The sequence below is a fragment of the Pan paniscus genome, chromosome 2 (assembly GCF_029289425.2).
Source record: "Pan paniscus chromosome 2, NHGRI_mPanPan1-v2.0_pri, whole genome shotgun sequence".
Classification (NCBI taxonomy): Eukaryota; Metazoa; Chordata; class Mammalia; order Primates; family Hominidae; genus Pan; species Pan paniscus.
The window spans coordinates 68,070,229-68,096,049 of NC_085926.1; the positions used below are offsets into that span (position 1 = coordinate 68,070,229).

General features: G+C 39.7%; 2 protein-coding genes across 4 annotated transcripts in view; both read left to right on the plus strand.

Annotated features, from left to right (window-relative positions):
• The window catches only part of TAFA1 (TAFA chemokine like family member 1), a 545,722-nt gene that overhangs the window by 124,847 nt on the left and 395,054 nt on the right, over positions 1-25,821 (plus strand). The gene's annotated exons all lie outside the window — the stretch shown is intronic.
• On the plus strand, positions 21,346-22,088 carry LOC100972793 (COP9 signalosome complex subunit 8-like). Its single transcript, XM_034956855.3, has one exon. It carries the CDS (start codon positions 21,346-21,348, stop codon positions 21,973-21,975), a length of 630 nt encoding a protein of 209 aa, XP_034812746.2. The 3' UTR covers positions 21,976-22,088.

Sequence of the window (25,821 nt, forward strand, 5' to 3'; positions counted from 1 at the left end):
GACAAAGAACAACACTTTTTTTTCCAAAAAAAAAAAAAAAAAAAGAAGCTTTCTTTTGATTCACTAGAAACTTTAGCTATCACTGTCCTTCAGTAATCTTGGGTTTTTAAAAAAGCTTCCTCAGGTCAGACCATTGGACTATGTTAGGTGTGAGGGTCTGGAGTCCTTTTAATGTTGAAATTTTTGAAGCGTTTGCTGATTTGATTATCTGTGTTAGCCTTCATGTATAGAGAGTTTGAGGGTTTCTTTTTTTTATTTGAAGTAAGTTAATGTTGCCTTCAGCTTAATTAGTGAAAGTTTTAAATGTGCTGGCTGTAAGCCTTGTCACTTGATGGTAACAGGGATTTTATAATTATTGGGGGATAAAACATGACAGAAGCTTCTTCTATTTTCTTTCTGTCTGGTCTCACTGTTCTTAGCAGTTGATGCAGCTTTTTGTCACTCTGTACTTTCTGAGAAAACTTCCCGGCTAATATGGGAGTTATCAGATAACTTTACGTGGTCTGCCTAGAGATGTCTGTATGTGGCCCATAAGGATGCTCAGTAGGTTATAATGTCTCTGAGACTGTATATAAAATTGTGTGATATGTGCATTTGTGAGGGAAGCCTACTCATAGCATTTTGTTCATTCTTAAATGGAATCATGAACATCTAAGTTAATAGTTTGGGCTTTTCCCATGCAAGTGTATGGTAGTGGGGAGAAATAATGATAATAGCCAGTGCTCTACTATGTTATTTCCACAGTGTCTTAAACACTGTACTATGGAATTTACAAATATTATCTAATTAATTAGGCACTCTTTAGTGCCCATGTTGCAGAGAAGGAAACCAGTGCCTGGAGAATTCATGTGAGTCGGGATTTGAACCAAGTCAGTCTAGGTCCAGAGCCTGTGCTCCTAGCCCCTTGAGTGAACAGAGGTTCTGAAATCTGCTCATTCACTACCCACCTGTGACATGTCACTGTCCAAAAGGCAGAACTTCTGCTGTCTTAGAGCTTCTGTAAGTATGGGTAAGGGGGTAAAAATAAGGGGAGGCAGGTTAGAGTTGGGGTTTCCTTGGATAAGCTCTGCATTTTCTTTCACTTTTGGAATAGAAGCAAACCAAATCGTCATCCACTTGGCGTTGACTGAGACTCTTGTAATACCTGAATGTGCTCGAAATAGACATGAAAAGGATGCATATACTTGGAAGGTGGAAGAAATGCTCAGGTTTTCCTTTAGGCCTAGAGAAGTAGAATGTAGTGAGCACAGAATCTGGATTCTGAGTTCATAGGTTTGAATCTTTATCCTGCATCCCACTGTCTGTTTCACCCTGGGTGAATTTCAGCACAGCACTTCTCTGTGCCTTAGTTGCCTTGTCTGTAAAGTTGGACTGATAATAATGGTACTTACATTACTGAATTATTGTGAGGATGAAAAGGGCTGATATTCATAAAGCACTTAGAAGAGAGCCTGGTATGTAGCAAGAGCTACCTGTGCTGCTATTGTGAATTTTGCTATTGTTATTATTACAAGTGCTACTGCTGCTCATTGTTTTGAAAACTAACATTTAAAACTCTTCAAAAAGTGAAAGTGAATCTCACCACCAAATCTGTTTATTTGGTTTGTGGCTATGAGCTAAATGATGTTCTAAATACACTGGAGAGAGACATGGCCCCTGCCTGGGGCCATTGTAATATCTGAGATGTGGAAGCCCTTTGTCTTATTAAGCTCACGTATGAAATCCTAGCATGGGGCCAGTCACTGAAAGCCCTGGAAGCAGGCTTAAATTCTTGTTAAAAGAATTTAACAAGACACTGTCTCTGGTGTCCCACATCACATCCCCTCAGCTCACCCCTCATTTTAGCCACTGCTGTGGTGGGCAGTGCTGTGGCAGCTCAGACTCACCTTATACATGTAGTGCCTGCCTCGGGGTTACTTCAATTATCTTTCTGCTTCAAGGCCTTTTTCAACACTGACTGAGTGTGCTTAGCCTGTGTGTAAGGGCAGCCCCAATGCAACCTTCACCAATGGAGATAAAGACTGGTAGGTAAATTATGCAGCCCCTCATCCTCCAGGTAGATGATTCTAGAAAGTGTTCCGCATGCTTCTCAGTGGCTCTGTGGATTCTCAGGAACCTCTGACGCCTGCAACAGAGGCCTTCAAAACACATCCATTAATTGATTTTGAACCTTAATTGTATCACTCTCTCTGCTCCTTCACTCCTGTCTCCTAGAATCACCTTTCAGGTCCTTGTCTCAGGCTCTGATTTCTGGGGACCCAAAGTAAGACATAAACTGCTCCAAAACCCTACTGATCAAACCGATGTCTTTGTGCAAATCTACTGTAAACTCCATTTGTCCTGTTCCATGCTGCCTCCCCAGTGCCTACCACAGCATCTGGCCACCCATAAGCATTGGCAAATGCTAGCTGAATGATGGAGTCCATGAGTGAATTAATAAACATGCTTCCTGGAACTTGATAATGAGAAGATCAGTAGGGTACTGCTCAATTGTACTTACTAAATGTGGCACCAGCCATGTGGTAAAGGATGTCAAAATATTCCTTGGAGGGCTCTTATATCTTGCCAGATTACATCCATCTTTGGTCCTGGCAAGTATTCCATTTTCCCCCAAAATCTTGAAGAGAAAAAGTTGGCAAATTTGTTGATTCTCTATCTTTTCAAAAATGTATATATTCCAAACATATAAATGTTTTATAAGTCAGCTACACTCATTGATCCTGTTATGGGCCCACCCCAGGTTTGGACAATAGATGAGGGTGAACTATTTGGTACACACCTTTCAAGAGGGAGCTTATGGAAAGATGCACAGTTAACATTACATCATGGGGCAATATTTGGGCACAATAAGGGAAGCTGGTATCAGAGGCACATCATGTTATGTGGACATTCAATTGGCCACACATTTTACTTGCAAACGTAACAACACAACAGGCCTCCTAGGCTGACTTGAGAATGTGGGATGCTCTTTCAATGTGTGGACACATACCCGCTTTCAATACACAAAGGTGATCTGCACGAACTCTTCAAGGCAATGGGTTCGTAATTTCATCTTTTCTAGAGGAAAAGACTTAAGGTTTAGAGCATTTAATCTGCAGAATCTGATGAACTCAAGGTTTCCAGATACTGATTGAGAAGAATTGATGTTACTATGTAGCCTGAAAAGATAAAATGCATACACTAGAGCTTCACTGCCAGAACAATTAGTGGAAACTGCAAACTCATGAATAATCTTAGCTGACTTTTGACTCAATCAGAACACAAGCAAAATTCACCAATCCAAATTATGGAGTTCCTGAGCAAGTCTGCCTCCTCTTGGTCACTGAAAAGGAGGGGGAGGTCTGTATAGATAAACTTTAAAAAGAGAATGAGTCTTGTTTAATGACTAATAATAAAACGTTAAGGTCATTGGCAATGCGTGAGAGAGAGAAAATGGACAAAGGGCAGAATATTTTAATTAAACTATCTAAAAGAGACTAAAGTGAACAGCACTAATGACTCAACCTTGCTGCCAGTAAAGCTTTTGTCTAATATCTTGCTAGCTTTCAAGCTGTTTTTGGTTATAATGTTGTAATGTTGTTTGTTTATAATGTTGTATAATACATTGAGTAGGTCTTGAAGATTTTGGCTAATGGGTTTGGGTGAAACATGGCACGGCTGCTGCTGTTGTGGACAAAGGTGACAGTGATCATGATGGTAGTGGTGGTAGTGATGGTAGTAGTGGATGATGGTGGAGGTGTTAGGATTGATGGTAGTGGTGGTAGTGATCTTGGTGGTGGTTATGATGGTAGTCGTGCTGGTGATCTTAGTGGTGGTGGTTATGATGGTAGTGGTATAATGATGGTAGTGGTGGTGGTGATGGTGGTGATGGTAATGATAGCGGTGATGATGGTAGTGCTGGTGATGATAGTGGTGGTGGTGATGATGGTAGTGATGTGGTAATGGTAGTGGTGGTGATGATGGTAGTGGTGGTGATGCTGATGATAGTGGTGGTGGTGGTGTGATGATGGTGGTGGTGGTGATGCTGATGGCAGTGGTGGTGGTGGTGTGATGATGGTGGTGGTGGTGGTGTGATGATGGTGGTGGTGATGCTGACGGCAGTGGTGGTGGTGGTGGTGGTGATGCTGATGGCAGTGGTGGTGGTGGTGATGATGGTGGTGGTGATGCTGATAGCAGTGGTGGTGGTGGTGGTGGTGATGCTGATGGTGGTGGTGGTGGTGGTGATGATGGTGGTGGTGATGCTGATAGCAGTGGTGGTGGTGGTTGTGGTGATGATGATGGTGGTGGTGATGCTGATGGCAGTGGTGGTGGTGGTGGTGGTGATGCTTATGGCGCTGGTAGTGGTGGTGGTGATGCTAATGGCAGTGGTGATGGTGGTGGTGATGATGATGGTATTGGTAATAATAATGATAACTAGTGTTTATTATGGTTCGGAAGCTCTACCTCTCCTTGAGTCCTCATAAAGAGTCACTGATGTAGGGTAGGTATCATTATTATCATAATTGCTATTCAGGTTTTAAAACTGAAAGAACAAGCTTATAGGGGTCACACCATTAATGATCAGTGGAGCCAAGACTCAGACTCAGGCAGGCTTTCTCCAGAGGCTACACACTTAACTCCATGTAGTCTTTATACTAATCTAACATCTTACATCCCATTTTAAACTCATCATGATTAGAGGCCATCCAAATTCAGTTCTAAGCAAGACCATACATCCCACTGCTAAGGGACTTTAGAGTGTGATAAATAGGAAATTGTTCATAGATCCTGAGGTTAATGGCTATGAGGCAGGACTCCAACCACAACTTTATTAGCCAGGCAACAATTTCATTAAGTAGACAAGTAACTCACAAGGGGACTATGAACAAGCTGATGTTGTGTTTTAAAGGTCAAAAACTGATTTCCTGTAGATTTAACTAAGGCAAGAATAAGGTGTGATTTTAAATCAGAAGCTTGATTTGTAGTTAGAGCAGACTTCCCCACCAAAACATGCATAACTGTTGTACCTGATTGTCTGCCAAATTCTTATGATTGGTCCTCTCTGCTCTTCTCCCCACCTGATGCAATGTGGATATGCTCTGTGGAGAGGAAATATTTGGTACTTAAAGCAGGACTCTGGGAATCATTTAGCCATCAGCAACTAAGTCCTTATGTCTCACTGGGATTCCAATTTTTCTCTTATTACTCAGGCTCAGCGAGTTAACTCCAAACTGAGTGCTTCCAGGAAACAAAGAAGAAAGAGAGAAAAGGAAGGCTTTACTCAAAACTGATTTCTAGAACAAGGTAGTGCTCCTAGATGAAATGAAAATTTCAGCTTTTATCCTCTGTCATTTAAACTGGACTAGACATAAAATTACCTCAGTAGGTCATTTCTCTAAAAAAAAATCCCAACTTCTACAAATGATATTATACAAAGTGACAAGCTAGTCTAAACATTTCATAGGGGCTCCCCACTTGTCAGCAGTTGGGCTAAATACTTGACTGGTGTTGTCCCATTTAATACTCATGACAAATCTAAGGGCGAGTGGGGCAGGAGGGGGATTGTTGTCTTCTGTCTGGTACAGATAAGTTAGCCAGAAATCAGAGAGGTTAAGCAGTTTGCCTAACATCAGACAGCTGGTAAGTGGTAAAGCCAGGATGTAAACCTTGTGACTGTCTTTTCTGTTCTCCGCTGCTACTTGCGGTTCGAATTAGAATAGAAGCCACACTAGTTGAAGGAATGCTACACCCAATCCCAGCATTTAAAAAGAGCTGTATTGTATAAAGGTGAGAAGTACACTTTTTGGTTACACATCTGTTGGATGAACTACTGCAAGATACTCAATCTCTTCAAGCTCCAGTTTTCTCATCTGTTAAATGGGGATCATCATTACTACCTCACAGTTTTCTTGTGTAAGTTAAGGGAGAAAACATTTCCAAGGTGTCTTTCATAAGCATCCCTTTCCACTTTATTCTGAGACCAATGCCTTATGTCTTGGACCTAGGCAAGATGCTGGTTCCATAACATGATAATTGTTCTTCAAAGCATGGATAATTATAAGTTACATATTATAACATATTATATATATATTTTTTCCTTGATGGAAAATTTTCAATTTTAAAATTCAAAAGACCTTGTGAAAGATCTCCTGGTGTGTCTCAATAATAGTCTTTCTCATCTCTGTAATACAGTGTTTGACATACTGGGTTCCATGGGAATCGTAACCACATGGCCTGAAAGAAAAAAGTTCCTTCTTGAAGTAAGTTTGGGAAATATAGCAGACTTGTTTTCCTTGTTCCTTTCCTTGTTATTTTCTTATTCATTGAAGACTCTCATACATGTTAGCTCATTAAAGGCTCTGATAAGTCCTGCAATATAGAAGCCTATATGTGTCTTTGACTATAAAACACTAATTTTCACACTTCTTTGAGCAAAATTTTATACACAGGTTTCAGTTTGGAAACTGGCACAAAGCCTTAAAGGTTTTTTATTTTATTTAATATTAATTAATTAACTTCTCATGACAACCCTGCCAGGAAAACAGGGCAGGCATTGCCCTGGAATGAAGAGCCCAAAGGGTATCCGTGAAGGTAAAGAATTAGTGGACAGCATTGCAGCCATTCATTTAAGAAGCTAGGGCTGGAAGAAAACTACCTAAAATTATTTTTTGAATTACTTTTTAACATAACCCATTAACTTTTTAATTATTTAATTCCAAGAATTTTAGGCACTAGAGCAGTTTTCTGTGGACATTTGGGGCAGTGGAGCCTTTGGGTAAAAGGCAAATGTGGTTCTTTCTCCAAGATACAGCTCTGACCCTTTCATTTATTTGCATTTTTGCTGCTACCACACTCAACCAAACCTCCCAGGCTTCCACAGCAGTCTCTCAATTAGTTTCCTGTTTCTCATCTAATTCCATTGAATACCATTTCTCCACCCAGTAATCAAATTACTCTCCACAGCACAGCACTGTGCTCCCTTTCTTACAACCTTCTAAAAGCTTCTCTTTTCTTAGAATAAAATGCCAAGTTTGTGCCACTGCCTACAAAGCCCTTTCTGTCTGGTTCTTTTCCACTTCTCCAACTTTTTTCTCATCTTACGTTCCCCTCCTACTACATTCCAGTTACATTTCCCTTCCTCGAGAACATCAGACTATTTTCTGCCTCAGGACCTTTGCACCTCTGGATCTATCTGCCTGAAAGCCTCCCTTCTCACCAGCAGTTTGTAGGAATGGCTCCTTCCCATCCTGGACACCTTTGCTCAAATATTACCTTTCCGTTAGCTACCTCCCTGTCCTCCCTGGCTAGAGTCTTCTTATCCTTTTCTAGCTCATTGCACTGTCTCTTTCCTTGTTATTTTCTTGTTCATTCATTGGTGGGTGTGTCTGTTGTCTGCCTCCCCAGTGTCAAAGACAAGCTCCACGAAAACAGGGAGCTTTTTCGACTCCACCATTTCATCCTTAGTAACTGGATAATGCATGGCATATAGTGGGCTCTTATTAAATATTTTAGGAAATAAGCACATAAGGAATGAGTGAATTGGTGAGTTACGTTGTCCCAGAGAGATTGCCTGCACCATATATAACTAGTCATGCATGTGACCTTTGAAACCATAACTAGTAATGGCTATTTTTTGCACTTATCAGTGATTCTATTATAATTCCTCTCAGATCCCATATTTTCCCACAATCTGGGTAATGTGTAATACCTTCTTGCCATAATCATCTCTGAACACACAGACACACACACACACACGCGCACACACACATAAGAGGAGAGCTGGGCTCTAAGATGCTGTCAGAGCTGTTTAAGCTGGCCAATTAGTTGGCTTTTTTTCTCCCCAGAGGGAGGAAGAGCACCGTTTAATTACCTTCAAGTATTACCCTTCCTGCATCCTTATTTTTATTTTTAGACTCCCCACTGCCATGCTTCAGCTCTTCTTCAAACTGCTACTGTCCTTATTAGTGCTGCTCCCAAGTAGATTAAGCAAACTTTTTAGCTATTGCTGTGAGCTCTTACATCCACAAAGAATAAGCCCAGACCTTAGCTACTGAGCAGGCAGAGTCGGATGCTCTGTGAGCCCTGCTGCAGAGGGGCTGGGCTGCATACAGCCATCAGCGTTCAAGGCTCATGCCTTACAATCACTGTAGTATCCTGGCTGGAGTTCAGCTTTTAGAGCCCAAGAGCCTCGCTGGGAATCCTGGCTCTGCCATTTAGCAGACGTAGAATGGGGTATATTGCTTAGTTTCTGTGTCTCAGCTTTTTTACCTGTGAAATAGGAATGATCATAGAAACTCCCTATATTTTTAACCTTTTTTTTTATTACTATGCTTTAAGTTCTGGGATACATGTACAGAACGTGCAGGTTTGTTACATAGGTATACACGTGCCATGGTGGTTTGCTGCACTCATTAACCCGTCATCTACTTTAGGTATTTCTCTTAATGCTATCCCTCCTCTAGCCCCTCATCCCCCGGATAGGCCCAAGTGTGTGATGTTCCTCTCCCTGTGTCCATGTGTTCTCATTGTTCAACTTCAACTTATGAGTAAGAACAAGTGGTGTTTGGTTTTCTGTTCCTGTGTTAGTTTGCCAAGAATGATGGTTTCCAGCTTCATCCATGTCCCTGCAAAGGACATGAACTCATCCTTTTTATGGCTGCATAGTATTGCGTGGTGTATATGTACCACATTTTCTTTATCCAGTATATCATTGATGGACATTTGGGTTGGTTCCAAGTCTTTGCTGTTGTGAACAGTGCTGCAATAAACATATGTGTGCATGTGTCTTTATAGTAGAATGATTTATAATCCTTTGAGTATACCCAGTAATGGGATTTCTGGGTCAAATGGTATTTTTGGTTCTAGATCCTTGAGGAATCACCACACTGTCTTCCACAATGGTTGAACTAATTTACACTCCCACCAACAGTGTAAAGTGTTCCTATTGCTCCACATCCTCTCCAGCATCTGTTGTTTCCTATTTCTTAATGATCACCATTCTAACTGGTGTGAGATGGTATCTCACTGTGGTTTTGATTTGCATTTCTCTAATGACCAGTGATGATGAGCTTTTTTTCATATATTTGTTGGTGGCATAAAATGTCTTCTTTTGAGAAGTGTCTGTTCATATTCTTTGCCCACTTTTTGATGGGGTCATTTGTTTTTTTCTTGTAAATTTGTTTAAGTTCTTTGTAGATTCTGGATATTAGCCCTTTTCCTGATGGATAGATTAGAAAACTTTTCTCCCATTCTGTAGGTCACCTGTTCACGCTGATGATAATTTATTTTGCTGTGCAGAAGCTCTTTAGTTTAATTAGATCCCGTTTGTCAATTTTGGCTTTTGTTGCCATTGCTTTTGGTGTTTTAGTCTTCGCTCATGCCTATGTCCTGAATGGTATTGCCTAGGTTTTCTGCTAGGGTTTTTATAGTTTTAGGTCTCATGTGTAAGCCTTTAATCCATCTTGAGTTAATTTTTGTACAAGGTGTAAGGAAGGGGTCCAGTTTCAGTTTTCTGCATATGGCTAGCCACTTTTCCCAACACCATTTATGAAACAGGGAATCCTTCCCCCTTGCTTGTTTTTGTCAGGTTTGTCAAAGATCAGATGATTGCAGATGTATGTTGTTAGTTCTGAGGCCTCTGTTCTGTTCCATTGGTCTATATATCTCTTTTGGTACCGGTACCATGCTGTTTTGGTTACTGTAACCTTGTAGTATAGTTTGAAGTCAGGTAGCATGATGCCTCCAGCTTTGTTCTTTTTGCTTACAATTATCTTGGCTATATGGGCTCTTTTTTGGTTCTGTATGAAATTTAAAGTAGTTTTCCTAGTTCTGTGAAGAAAGTCAATGGTAGCTTGATGGGGATAGCATTGAATCTATACATTACTTTGGGCAGTATGGCCATTTTCACAATATTTATTCTTCTGATCCATGAACATGGAATGTTTTTCCATTTGTTTGTGTCCTGTCTTATTTCCTCGAGCAGTGGTTTGTAGTTCTACTTGAAGAGGTCCTTCACATCCCTTGTAAGTTGGATTCCTAGGTACTTTATTCTCTTTTTAGCAATTGTGAATGGGAGTTCACTCATGATTTGGCTCTCTGTTTGCCTATTATTGGTGTATAGGAATGCTTTTGGTTTTTGCACATTGATTTTTTATCCAAACCCCAAAGGCAAACAACCAAGCTGCCCTCACTAACAAAAGCTTACTAGATATTAGGGAGCACAGCAGTCCATGGATGCCAAAGTGGCAGAGGACACAGTCTTTGCCCTCAAAAACCTTAGAAACTTGCTGAGGGGACATAATATCCATATGAGAAAAGGGTAGTTCTAAGTAAAGATACAATTAATTGGACAGAGAGTTAAAGAAAGAGGGACTCACAAAAGATGAAGATATTTCTGAGGTCATAATGGTCAGGACTGGACCCTTGAAAAGTGTGGGAGTTGGACTGGACCTCAGAGTAGAGATAGGATTCAGCTGAAATGACAAGTGTGATGACAGCTGGAAAAAAAAAAACAATGAGAAAAAAAAAACAATGATTGATTGATTGGAGTCCTTGGCTAGAGAGGAAAGCCTTCTAGAATGGCCTGTGCAAAAGGGAAGAGTGAATATGCAAAGTGGGCACAAGAGTGGAAGGGAGATTGGAGATTTGATAGTGAATGGATTCAATGTTCTGAAGGTGAACAAGGACACAGTGAGTTCTGAAAGGAAAGGAGGTTAAAACAGGAGACCAACGCTCAAGTTACATTCAAATTCTTAATAGGATAAGTTTCTAAAAGTGCTGCGTGCGTGTGTGTGTGTATACATATTATATATATACACGTACATATGGTTGTTTCTTTGCCAACTGTAATTATTTAAAGATCCATATAGCTCCTTTGTTAGCCACTGACATTTAGACAGACAAATTTAATTTTGGGTTCTTGTTTTCTTCAGGTTGAGGAACAGTTGGTTCTTACTGTCAGTCAGTGTCAGTGGCCTGCTGGAATCTGTCCAGGATACATTTTCTTATAGTTAGAATATTTAAGTTGGGTTTAGCTTTAAAAAAAGCTGACATCCAGAAAGTTAGACTTTGCTCAGTGCTTCTTCTAAAATGGCCACTGTGTCAAGTAAACAAATACCTATCGACTCCATGCTATTTGTCTGGAAAAATTCTAGATGCTGGGAAGATATTAAAAGGAAATATAAGAGACAGGGTCTCTAGCCTCCAGGAGGTTACTGTCATTGGGAAGGTAAGGACATGAATCAGTTCCCTTTTCTTTCTTATTCAAACAATATGTAAGTTTCTGTTGAAACTAGTTTTGGCTTCATTTAACAGAAACCCCAAATAATAGTGGCTTAAATAAGATAGAAGTTAATTTTTCTTTTACATAACATGATGCTTGAACTTCAAGCACTGTCTTTAGGCATGCAAAATTTCTTAGTATGTGATTTCTATCTTCTGGCTTGCTTTGTGATTGTGACTTATTGCTCATTTTTCAGCCATTGGTGGCTAGGGAGGTGGTGTTCCAGACTGGAAGAACAAGGCAGGGGGAGAAGCAAAAAGGTCTCATTTCAGCCAAGTAAGACTCTTTTAAAAAGCTTTGCTGAATTACTTACATTCCACTGGCCACACATATCTGTAAGAGAGCCTGGAAAATGCAGTTTTTTAACTGGGCACGTTGCCACCTGTTAGTAAAGAGGAAGGGAAAATCGATTTCGTGTAGTCATCAAACAACATCTACTGTAATACATCTCCAGGGTAGCTAGCTCTGGCCAAACAAAGCATATAATGTCTTCTTTGACATTGTCCCAGGACTCAGTGGTAGGGCAGGCACATGCTTTGCATATCTGAGATCCTGCATTTGAATTTGGGAATTTCCTGATTTCCAGGCAGCATGGAAAAAGAAGCACACACTCTAGAGTCTACAAGACCCAGGTTCAAACCCCCAGGTTGGCTCTAGCACAATAGAATTAACTTGGCAAGTTGCATAGCAGCTCCAAGCCTCTATTTTCTTGCTTGTAAACCACCATCTCATCGAGTTGCTTTGAGGATTAACGAAAATACCTAGCCTTGTACTTGTAATATAATAGATGCTTAAGAAATATCAGTGGTATTTTTTGTATGCTCAAAGTTGGAAGTTGATCCTTTAAGGATTAAACCATTTTGGCTTCCTGAATAGCAGTTTATTTAAACAGCTGTTACTGAATGACAATAGCCATTTTTTCATTTCTTTTAATTTATCAAAATTTCCCTTTTTCTTTTACATTTAAACAACGGTAGATATGATGCCAGATGTATGTTTCACACATATTTGGGGGGAGATGAATCTTATGTGCATATAAATGTATTTCTTTTCATTAAAACCGGGGAAATTTTGCTGAAGTCTAATGAACAAGCCTAAATTTACTTACATATTCTTAAATAGTTCTCAGCCAGCAGAGAAAAGCAGATTGAATTTCAGAAAGATTGACTTGCACATATTCTTCTGATTTTGACTCATAGCTCATTTCAAGAATGAGGGCAAATGGAATAGTTTTCTTTTTATCAGTCAATTACCAGTCAAAATTCTTCTGATTTTGACTGATAGCCTAGTTTCAAGAATGAGGACAAACTAAGGCAACACATGATAGACCTATATTTCCTTCACACTGGCAGAGGTCAGGAGTCAGAATTCTATAAGTTTAAACCAATATAGGCAACCCGAAAACAGAAATGCTATATAGGAGGAGAAAAGGCTTTCAACAAAACATTGTCATTAGGGTTCGGTTAAATATGGCACCCTGTGCATGCATTTGAAATATACATTGACTTAAATGCAAATAGTCAGGCTGAAGCTCTGATGTAAAGTAAAGGTACACCCACAAAAGGACAGAGCCTTTTCTGGAGACCAGCAGAAATGTGGTTGTATTTATATTAGTGGGAACAGAAATTATGATCGCTCTGGGGCTGCTGCAGCCTTTCTGCTGACAAGTTGCATGCCACTGTTCCGTAGTGACTGTTCTTTACCTGGAACGGCTTCTCCATGGCAACCCCTTCACAGGGCGCACTCGTTGCTTCTCTCTTTTTAAAATGAACACATTGGGAAGGAAGTGGAATATGTGTGTTTGAGTTCCTAAATGGAAAAAGGGAGGGAGTAACAGACACCAGGGAAAGCGCAGAGGATTTTTTTTTCTTTTTGCTTAATTTGCCTCCTACTTCCATGGATATGGGTCAAAAAGAAATGATTAAAATTCACTTTGTGCGTTGGATTCTCTCTTCCATCAGTGTACATCTTGGAGAGACATGGTTTGGATCAATTAATCTGTATTGCAGTTGATACCAAGTTTTAGCCCAGTGGTTTGCTGCAATTTCAAAGGATACTTCAGTGTTCTTTTTACCTATTCATTAAGGACTGTCATCAGCCACTCAGACCCAAAGGATTTGGCTGAGGGAAAAATCTCAGAATAATTTTTCAAGAATATAAGTTTTTAAAAGAGAAGACTGAAAGCACCAGAATGATTTTTCTATTATGTCTGAGGAATATTGTTTTCTAAACTCTTTGCTCAAGATCCAGAAATAGGAGTACTTTATGGGAAAAATCTCACTCTTGTTCTCATGGAATAAGTTAAGAGACTCCTCTAAACAGAAAAACAAAGCAAAACAAAAAAACCTCAAGCATTCAGTCACTTCAAACTATTTCATATAGATGTCCTGCTTTTTTTTTTCTTTTCGTTCCCAAAGGTTCTATTTTTTGTTGTTCTTTCAATTTTATAATTAAATGAAAGAGCAAGCCTTGACAAGTGTTGACCTCCCTTCAATGTTTTGGCTTTCTTAAATAATTTATCCCATCGGATTATATTCAGAAAATGAGAGTTTGACTTTAAGCTGAGAAAGTATGTTCTAAATTGCAGCATACCTGTGAGTAACAGCAGCAGTAAGAAGTGGGACCATGCAATACTGCATGATAGAAAGTTCTAGAAACTTGATAGGTTCCTGGAGTACAGAAAACACAAATGAAACTAAGACTAGTAAATGTATAGATGCAGAGGTTTTCCCACTCTGAAATCTTACCTCTAGGTTTGAGTGAAGTAGAAACAGATAAAAGGAAAGATGCCTATCACATAAGTCATTGCCTTCATGTGGACGTCCTTTGAACCTGTGGTTGTGTTGGTCAGCTGTGGCCAGAAAGTGAACCATAAACAGTAAATCACAAGAGGCCTGTAAGGAAAGGCCCAAATAGGTCATCTTCACATCTGGCTGGCACTTAAACTTGATCTTTTCCCATAAAAACTGTTGAGAGAAAAATAGCAACGTTATGCTAGTAGCCCCAAAGCACTAAAGATGTCCAAATCCATGCCTTGCTACCCCACAGTTACCTTTATGAAAAGTATTTTCTTATAGCCAAATATCCCAATTCTTTGTTACCACACATGTCTAATCTTTGCTACTATTAAAAAAAAAAAGGTGGATTCAATGAGTAGATATTTACTTCCCGAAAATTAGGGCAAAGAATTTGAAAATCCCTAATGGAATATATTTGTATATACCTAAGGTGAGAAAGCAGTGAATATCCATGTTTTCCCCCATATTCTTCAGCCTCTCTGGAGTTGAGCAGAGCCACGTGACAAGAAGTGGCCAAGAGTAGAACTGATGTGCTATTTGTAGGCTGAAGCATTTAAGAGCTAGTGCAAGATCCCTTCAGATTTTAGGTGCCTCACCATGAGAAACATGTTGACATGGTGGAGCAACAAGCTAAAAGTCACCAGGAGCACTGCAATGAATACAGAGCTCTAGGAAAGTAACATATTGTACATCGGGTTTTGTGGCTTATGTTTAGTCAAAGATTCTGGGATTGTCTGTTACCACAGCACAGCTTCTTCTATCCTGACTAATAAACATGAAATGTTTGTTATCAAGGCTGATTTTCTTTAGCCATTTTGTTTAGTTTATGTAAAAGGTGGTGGAGCAATTTTTAAAACTGTGAGCTTTGGAATTAAGCAGAGATGGATTAGAATCCTAACTCCACCACTTACGAGCTGATGGAACATGAGACAAGTTATTTACTATCTTGGCCTCTGTTTCCTCATGTATAAGATGGAAACTCCGTCTACATGAGCAGTTTATATAAAATAACTAGTATAAAGCACTTAGCACAGAACTGAGCACATGGTGTGTATTCACTAATACTGGAAGTTGCCCTTGCTGTTTGCTACTATTGATAGTTGGTTTTCATAACAGTGAGGTTGCCTTTAGTAAGGGACTAAATCATTACAAGTCTTTTCAGGGTAGAGTTAGGGTATGTTTGACATTACTGGAAGTTGCCAGGAGTAGTGAAACTGAGGCTCTATGGGCCTCTGTCAAAGGGAGAAACTAAGAATGAACCAGCATATTGACAGTTCCTCTGCTTCGTTAATTACTGCCCTTGAGTGTGACCAGGTAGAAACAGGCAGATTGTTTTTGTCCTATATTTTAGATGTGCATTGATGTGCCTTTGGAATTCTGGAAACACCAACATACTCTAATTAAGAACATTCCATTAGGAAATGAGTTTCTACTGCATTGTTATATCCATCATTATATACATAATATTTATTTATGTTATCTCTTGCAAACATTGACATACCAAATATCAGATCAATTAACTTTAGAAAGTAATTGTGTATTTAAATATCAGTAAGAGGAGAAATACACACCACTGGAAGTTAGAGTTGGGAATAGGTTCCGTAGAGTGAACACTGTTTCAATAATATGTAGGAATGAATAATTCCCCACCTAACACCAATGTAATAAGGTACTGTAAGCATTGCTTTTCTCTGTATAATTTGCCAAGAATTCAATGGAAAACAAGTAACATTATGGGGAAATATTGATTCACTTTGGGCACAGTGGGTCTTGTTATAATAAAGACAGAGTCTGTGGCCATTTCTTTCCTTATTCTCTTCTTAAAAAAAAGAAGTAAATATATGGAATTGCTAATTATAATTGGGACACTTAGATTGCTTCCTTTTATAGAATGAACTAGGAGATTTCTTGGGCCTCAGCAATTTTTTCATGACTTGAATACCCTAAGGGCATGAAAAAGTTAAGATCATGTAATTATGCCAGCTTTAGTTTTTGCATTTTGATTAAGCCTTGAGTTTGTTACAGGAATCCCAAGCAATCAATAACAAGCCTCATCTTACTTATCTGAACTCATCTCCTGCTCTATTTCAACCCATGTCAATGTGGGAAACTGAGAATACAGTGGTTAAGAGTACAAGTTGTTTATTATTGGCTGGCTCTATGGCTTACTAGCTGTATGTGATATTGGGTAATGTCAAAGAACCTGTTTTGTTATCGACAAAATGGAGATAATAATAGTACCTCATGGAGTGGTTGTTAAGACTAAATGAAATACTGGAGTGAGACTCTAAATATGTCAATAAATAGTAGATGTCACCCAAGTTGGCTTTCCTGTGGTTCGTTGTGCTCAGTTTCACTCTTGCATCTCAAACTGCAGTGAAGAATACATAGTGGGTTAATTGAGGTGGCCTCAGTTAATATGAGGTTTTAGCCTGTCATATCATCTATTCACAGCCTACGTGGGAGGCTAATTTGGTGACAACAGCACTTGACGTTGGTTATCAAAGTTGATTCAGAAAATACAGCAGGCTTTGGGGCCGATGCCTTTCTTCACTTACTGCATATAAAGGTGATCTGCTCCCAAAACTCCGAAGGAAGGAGCTTGGGCATTTTTCAGAGGTGGCTGAGTATGATGCTCTCTTACTAGAATCTGAAAACAAACCTCCTCTTCTGGAAAGATTAAGCTACTGCATTTTCCAATGAGGAATCATACGTTTTCCTCCTCAGTCATCTTGGATGATATCCTCTACATTTGGACTATACGTTTCTAAAAGAGGAAGTGCATGTATTACCAACTCTTCTCCCACTGCAAACATTTTTTGAGTGCCTACCCTGCATGAGTCCTGGGCTGAACACTTTCCTGCCACTTACTTGACTTCCAACTTTGGTCAAGTTCCTAAACTTCTTGTGCCACCATCTGTAAAATGAAGGCAATGATGGCTACCTCATGGAGTTGGGTATGAGAATTCAGTGCATTAAAGCACATAAAGCACTAAGACTAGGACACATTGAAGGTACTCAGTGGCAATAGTCAGTATTAAACTTATCTCTAATTTATAGAAGAGCAAATCGTCTCATGGGAGTTGAATAATTTGCCCAGGGCTTTAGAGCCCACTATACCTACCTTCAAAATCTTGGCATTTAGCCCCTTTACTGCCCTGCTGCTTCCTATCATTCACTCTATACAACTAGGAATCCCAGGTGCTCTGCTGTCTTTAAAACCATGTATAATTTGTTAAAGTGACTTCAATGAGCTTAAAAAGAAACATACCAAACCTGAGTTAGAGAATGACATGGCAGAAATTTTCTAGAATGAATACAAATTTCTGCTTGCCTATGAGGTTGTCAGACTGAATTTATACTTAAATTACTGTACCTAAGCTAGTCTCCCCTTCTGGCATTAATAACCTCAGCTCTTTGGAGTCTAAGAATAACCAAATGGGTGCCACGGGTCAATGGTGGGCAGCAGCTTGTGAGAATCTACTTTTCTCATGTAGCCAAACTGCTGCACAAGAAATAAGCAACATTTATGTGGCCCCTATGTCTAAGGTGGACACTTCTTTAATGAGATGTATATACCTCGCAAGAATCTCCTTTCAGCCCAGCTATACATAATATACTCACAGTTCCAGGCCTTGTTCACCTCAATTCCATAATCATCCTCATTATATGACAGGAGAGAAAGAAGTAGACAAACCCTTTATTAAGAGAGAACTCAGGTCGTCAGCAAGTGCAGTGGATGCTTCTGTTTTTGTCTAACTGACTTCTGTCTCTCCTTTTATTGATAACTCCTCTGCCCTTACAATCTACCCAGTTCTGGTGGGATGCCCACTGCCCAACTAGACACATGACCTAGGCCTGATCAAATCAGACTAAATCCTAATACCTATACCAGAGTTATTGAGAAAGATAAGTTTTGGTCTGCTGGCCTTGACAGTGAAAGGATGTAGGCTTGGAGCTCCTCAGGGCCACTGCTTCAGGGAACCTTGCTGACAGTGAAGCCAACACAGAAGAAAGCAAGGCCAAACATTGAAAGAGATAGAGTCCTGATTCTTCCTTTTGAACAATTGGATACCACCTGGCTTGAAGCTTTCCACTGCGCTTCTCATCTCTGATGAGGGTTGACAGGTGTCTTCCTATTTATTCCTTAAGGCAGCTTTGGTTGACTTCAGTCATCTGCCACTGAAAAGAACCAGTTCAGCAAATTTTCTCCCCATTCTAAGATGTTCTCCCTCCCAGGTCACTTTTAGCTTCTTGTGAGCACTTGGCATGTTGTGAATCTCCATCAGTAATCTCTGAAGAATCTGAAGTTACCAAACTCCTTGACTTTTGGCTTCTGCCCTTTTACCTCTAGCTTAGCGGAGTTACCTAGATCCCACATGGCATATTGGGGAAAGATAAAAAAGAATAGAGATTATCTCCAGGGTAGTTTTGTTCCATACATGAGGAAATGCTAATAACTAATGAAAAAAATTGCTTTGTTTCTCATTCAAGCTTCTCTAAATATCCAAAGGAAAATGTTAATATAAATCTCTATTGCATATGGGAAAAGTGAAACTTGGAGAAGTTAAAGTGCCCAAGATCACACAGTTAGTAGCTGGTATAACTAGGATTCAAAACCATGCGTCTTATTTGCATGTGATGGAAAGGCAAGCTGGGAACCTGCAACCTTCTGCATTTAAGGACGCCTTTCATCCAACCCCCCTGTGCTTTAGTGTGGCGCCCAGAGCTCCTCCTTCAATTCTGTTTCCATGGTGCACTGTGCATGTGCAGTCCTTGAACGTTCTTGCATTTGCTGGGGGTGGGAAGCCTTTCTCCAGATCTCAGCTTCAGATGCTGCCCACCCAGCCATCTGTGGCAACAGATTTGTGTGTTATCAATTAAAGTCTAAAGGAAGTTGGCAAAACCTCCTACTCTAATAGGGTGGGCTAAAGAAGTTCCTGTTAAAACAGAAATGGATTGTGTCTATGATAGTGGTAGTTGGTAGCTTTCCAAGAGCACTTTAAATACACCCCATGCCTTGAATTGCTCAGCTCTGAATCTCTTTAAGATATTCCTCTCAGAGGCAGCTCATTTCCATGGAGCGGACCGGTGCATAATTAAACAGGGTTGCCCTTCTGGAAAGCAAAGCAACATTCACAATTTGGAAAATCTGCTCCTGTGATTTTCACTTTGCGGCTCACATGGGAAATCGTTATTTATTTTTTTTTTAGTGTACAAAATCTTCATATATATAACATGTCGTGCCCCACTTACAGTCACAAAAACTCCTTGGTTTCAAATGCTCTGGAAGGCTCTTTAAGATGCCTCACCTAGGGAACTCCAAAATATCAAGTACACAAAATGGCCTTTAAGTTCAAGACAGAAAATCTCAAGTACATATTCCTTATTTAGTGAAAATCCATCTTGCTATTTTTACATAACTAGATGACTTAAAGTTTTAGATAGAGAAATATAAAACATTTTAAATACCTACTATGTGCTATTCCCTGTGGTAGGTCCTGGAAGAATAGAGATTAACCATATATAGTTTCTACCCTCATGGCACTTACTGTCTAATAGCTAAATAGGGATTTATGACAGTCTGGCCACACATACAAAAAATGGGTACTACATTGGCTTATGAAGAATTATGATTCTGAATCATAAGAAATTTAGTCCCATTACAGGATAGGCCCTTGTATTCTTAAACATCACATTATCCATCCTTCTACTAACACTCTGACAGCAATATACAAAGCACAATGGTCTCCCTTTCTCTCTTTTGTAAAATTTATCAACTTCAGCATATTTCCTTTGGGGCCAGATAATTCCTTGTCGTGGGGACTGTTGTGTCCATTGTAGGGTTCTTAGCATCATACTTGGCCTCAACCTACCAGATGCCGGTTATGACATCCCCAGTTATGACAACCAGAAGAGTCTTCGGACATGGCCAAGTGTTCCTTGGGTGGGGAAGAGAGTGGGAAAAATCACCCCTGGTTGAGAGCCACTGAGCCAAACCAAGAGTAACAGTAGTTGTTTTACAGCTTCCCTAAAATAGAATGAATCTTGTTTTAAATTAATAGAGAAAGATGGGTCATTCCTGGAGACAAAGGAATGCACTAAATGACCTCCTAAGATCCCTGCCAATCCTAGAATTCCAGGGTACTTTTGCCCATAACCTAGTTTGGTTCCTCTGTGTCCCTGTCCCTGTGGACCCTCATGACTGTGCCTGACAGGCAGCTGCATATCCAACATGCCCTTTCTGTCAGCAGGAACCCTGGAGGAGTCTTTTTTTTTTTTCTTTTTTTAAGTTCTTTTTGTTTTTGAGAAAACTTGGCAGAAACATTCTTTTTGAAAGAGGAAAAAAAGAAAACCCAAAAAACAAATTTAAGGGCTGTGGGAAAATAACTTTCTGTGCTCCTAGGTACCAGAACCGACCATTTGTTAGTATCGAGCGTCTGCTAAAGTGTGAAAAATTCTTGGAAGGCATTTTCTAAATTTTGTTATTGTTGTTTTATCCATTTATTTCTATGAGCCCTTTCCTTTGCTGTATGTTGCCTGTCCATGTTGGGCTGGCCAACTGAGGTATGCACTGTCTTTTATTTTGAAGAACATACTATTTATCTGATGGTTGGGAAGGTGGCCATACTGAAGTATAAGGAGCCCAGCATTTGAATGTTTTAAGACCTGACTTTTAATCTGATGACCATCACTTCCTGACTTTGAGATCTCAGGACTTCTGTGCTTTAATTCGTACTTAAAAACGTGGATGGTAAAACTCTCCACTGACAGCTGTGAGGACAAAACAAGATGGTAGCTATTTGTAGATTTCAAAATTGCTATGAATATTATTTGTTAATATGATTGGACATTGTAATCATGTGGCAAATGTTTGTTTCCCCATTGGCTACTTATGTAGGGTTTATTTAAAATTAGGCAAAACTAAGAATATGTTTCCTGGCCACACCTTTTATATCAATCTCTCTTCAAATGCGATCCCTGGATTCTTCTTTAATTTCCCACTTCAATAGTCCGTCTTACGATTTTTTTAACCTAGTTTTTGTGTAGTAAAAGTGCAGTTTTCAGAGTTCAACTTAGGGTCAAATCCCAGCTTCTGCTTCTTTTAACTCCAAGCTCTTTGACTTTTAACCTGAGCACCATGTCTTTTACATTTACATTACATTTCCTCATCAAAGAATTGGGGATAATAATAGGTCATATCTTAGAGAGTTGTTGTGATGATAATATAAAATAATGACTATAAAGTGGCATCAAGATGCCTAGGCCCAGAGACCGGCTGTGAAGATGCCAGTGGTGGTGATGGCAGAAAGCACCTCTAGTTTCAAAAAGCTGCTGGATCAGTGCGAGAACCAGGAGCTCGAGGCCCCTGGAGGAATTGCTACACCCCCAGTGTATGGTCAGCGTCTAGCTTTCTGTTTGCTCCATAATGACATGAATAATGCAAGATATCTTTGGAAAAGAATACCACCTGCTACAAAATCTGCAAATTCTGAACTTGGGGGAATTTGGTCAGTAGGACGAAGAATCAGGCAGAGAGATTTCCCTGGGATCTATACAACCATCAACGCTCACCAGTGGTCTGAGACAGTCCAGCCAATTATGGAAGCACTTAGAGATGCAACAAGGAGACGCGCCTTTGCCCTGGTCTCTCAAATATATACTTCAATCATCACTGATGATTTTGCAGCCTTTGTTGGACTTCCTATAGAAGAGGCTGTGAAAGGCTTATTAGAACAAGGATGGCAAGTTGATTCCACCACAAGAATGGTTCTGCCCAGAAAGCCAGTTGCAGGGGCCCTGGATGTTTCCTTTAACAAGTTTATTCCCTTATCAGAGCCTGCTCCACTTCCCCCAATACCCAATGAACAGCAGTTAGCCAGACTGACGGATTATGTGGCTTTCCTTGAAGACTGACTTATCACTCTGAGTTCAAGATTCATCTTCAGAATCCTGTATACTGACAAATATAGAAATGTAAAGTTTGTATTTTCAATTTATTGGATGGCTTAAGCACCTCAGCATTCCTTACTATGTGATAAAATACATATAGAATAAAAAGAAAAAAGATGCCTAGGCCCTATGAAGTACACAAAAAGTATTAACTTGTACTGATAAACTTGAATTCATTAAAGCTCCTGGACAAAATTGACGTGAAAAGCCTTCATCTTTCAAAGGGTATAGCCTCCATTTTGAAACAATTTCTTTGGTTTACACAACCCGGGGGACATGGTCCACCTCATGTTCTCTATCACTGCCCTCCCTGTCCCTCAAGCTTGTGCAACCACAACCCTGGATTTTATCAGTTTTTTCCATAGAATGTTAAAGATTTTCTACAGAAGGAACCTCTGTTGATACATTGGTAGAAGTTTCCTCAAAGTCAGAATGATGGAACTTTGGAAGAGCTTGAGAAAAACTGGGGTATTAGAGCACTGCTTCTTAAACTTTAACATGCGTATGACTGCCTTGGAATCCTGTCAAAATGCAGATTCTGGTTGAGTGGGTCTAAGATGGGGGACCCTGAGATTCTGCCATTCCTAACAAGCTCCCAGGGGTTCTGCTGAGGCTGGCGTAGGGACCACACTTTGTGTAGCAAGGTGTAGATGAGGAAGTTTGTCTTTATCTCATCTATCTTTAGATGCCGTCTTTCTCCTTAAGAGGTGCCTTTGACTCATGATAAAGCTTAGATCCCACCAAAACATTCCTCCTCCTCTCCCAGCGTTCAGAGGCTAGTGTGGAACAAGAATCTCAGGAGATGTTCAACACCCAAAGGACTGTGGAATAAAAATAAGTTTGCCAAACACCATAAACCATAGTTCCCCATCTTGGGGACCCACATAATGCATAGATGTATTAAAGGCTCTGAAAAGTCCTGCTATTTTTTAAAAAACATGTTTCTTATGGTTTACTCTAGAATTCCCCTTAAGTAATCTACAAATATCTTAAGACTAGATTAGAATCTCATGGGTGGAACGCAGATTTCAGTAGTTCTTTAACTCTTCCTGGGTGATCCCAATTTATAACTGAGGTTGAGAGGTCTGCCAGGGTAAGCCTAGGAAATTCTAACAGAACACACTTGGGGAAAATCCTACAGCTAAAATAGCTCATCTAATAACATTGTTTATTAGATGCTAAAAGTGATAATTTCTGAAGTGGTAAGCCTACATTTATACAATAGATTTCTTATTTGAAAAGACTTAAATGGCTTAAATCAGGCTGGAAATTTGGAGATGCTGGAGCTGATGGATTTAGTGGAAAGAGAGAACAAGGACTTTAAAATACCTCTTGTGTATGTATATATATATATGTGTGTGTGTGTGTATATATATATATATTCTATATATAATGATGTGTTGACATCTTAAAAAGAAACAAAAACTTTCTAGTTGGGGAGAGACTGCCTGTCCTAGAGCTAATTGGTTCTTAGTGGACTCAGCCAGGAGCATACACTTGTTATGGAAACTAAGTAATCCTGAGCCATACCTCCTTAACCTGGCCCATATACCCAGAAGGCAACATTCCTCTGCTTTAACCACTCCAGGGCCAGGTATCAGGCAACTAGGGACCACTCTTATAGTTTAGAGCCAGCCAAATTATCCAAAATAGTTGATCTTCAATAGTTTACCCGCCCCTGCCTTTCCCAAGAAAACTCCAAAAAAGGCTGCAAAATATCCCCACCTCCCAACTTTCTGCTCCTGCCTCTGCCTCTTGTCCAGCCTAGTGTCTCTCCCATGTGGCCTCATGCAACGTGCCATGCCTTCAATCTCTAGGGCCTCTTAATATATTAAGCTTGCTTTCCTGAGCCTCTCCTGTCTCCTCTAGTGGCCCCACCTGATTGACCATCACATAAAAGAATATGAAACACTCCTCAAAACCACCCATGGCATTGAATGCATGTCTCTATCTGTGTCTACCACAGGCTCCAACCAGAGACAATTTTCTTGAAACACTTGAAAGATTTGAAGGCAAAACATTTTTTTTTGTAGCTCTATTGAACGTGAATTCCATCCCTGGCTCTTTCTTCCGCTTAATGATAGGCTTTGAGCAAAGACATTGAACTTCTGTAGATGTCCTGATCCTTGTGTATAAAACCGGGCTCACACCTGCCCTGCCTACCTTTCAGACTTATTGTAAGCATTAAATGTGGCGGAGAAAACACACTTGGTAAAATGATGTGCCAAACACATATAAAATATAACATTATCTTTATTGTTGTGCGAGAAAAATGTTGCCTCAATTTCTGAGAAATAAATCAATTGTTTGGTGCCTTTGATTATATGCTACAGAAATTTGAGAAAAAGCAGGACTCTGCTTCTGCCAATGTTCTTGTCTTTGACCTCTGCTCAGAGTCTCAGTGCTAATTGGTTCTGTGTAGAAGAGGCAGGAGAAACTTTGTTACCTAGTTTGTCTAATTAATAGCCACAGATCAATTTGCTTGTCATTTTTTCTCTCATAGATTACTTGTTGTTTTTTGACTAATGGGTCCTATCTGAAGATGGCTACATATTGTGCCACAAATTTATCCTACCACTGGTAAACATATGACCTTTTGAACTATTTGACGTAGCATAGCAGTCTGTATTTTGCAAGAAGCCTTATGTATTTAACCTCCTTCTCTCATATAATTTTGCATGAATGTATTCTGCCTGCAGAGGCCCTTATAAATGGGCAATAAGCTTTGACATGTGTTCAGATCAGTTTGGCTCAGAAAGTTTATTTTAAATTTACTATACATTTTCATTGTCTTGTCTTCCAAAATTTCAGTGATGGTAATTGTAACAGTTAACACCAGGCCCTTGATCTCATCTGTGCAATGACAGGTGTTTGAGAAAGTTCGTTCTGGGGAATGTCAGAGAGATTTCAGAAAAGCGTTTGGCCTGTGTCTCTGTAGCTTCTCAGCGCTGTCTCTGTCACATTCCATGCTGTGTTCAGCCTTCCTCCCAACTCCGGCAGCTTTCCAAAGCAGCCTCCTGATTCATCCTCATCAAGCAGCAGAGAAGCCCAGGTGCAGCTCTGCTCAGCCTTCTTTGGGGAGTCAGAGCTAAGCGTTATCCCTCCAAGGCACAGGACATCCCTTTATACAGGGATTTTTTATCAAGATTAAATTTATTCAAGTACAAGATGCTTTGTAAAAATCCAGTCCCCAATAATATCTACATCACTCTGAAATGGAATATAGAATACCAAAATGAATTTCTTTTTCAAAGAAGTGATAAGCCTGCCTTGGAATGTATACATAAAAGAAATTTTTAAATGATTAGCAATATTATTTTATTCTGCCTATTTGAGATACAACTGCTGCTATTATTATGTCTACTACTGACTGTAATACTGAGTGTGCCTGGAAGTAAGTTAAGCTGTTTGCACGCATTATCTCATTCCATCCTCCTGATGATCATATGTAGTAAGCAACGTTTTTTACCCCCAACTTATGGTCAAGAAAACTGAAGCTTGGAGATATTAATAGTTAAATTTTCCCTAAGTGCTTACTTGGGGTGAGCCATTACACTAGTCACTTTACGTGTATGAGGTCAATTAATCTTAATTAACTAAAGTAAATGTAGAAACTCTGTTAGTCACTAAGGCTATCCCATTTCACAGATAAATAAATTGAAATGAAGGCATAGGGTCTGTCTTAGTCTAGTTTGTGTTGCTATAAAGGAATACCTGAGACTGGGTATTTTATAAAGAAAAAAAGCTTATTTGGCTCACAGTTCTGCAGAATGTACAAGAAGCATGGCACCAACATCTGCTTCTGATGAG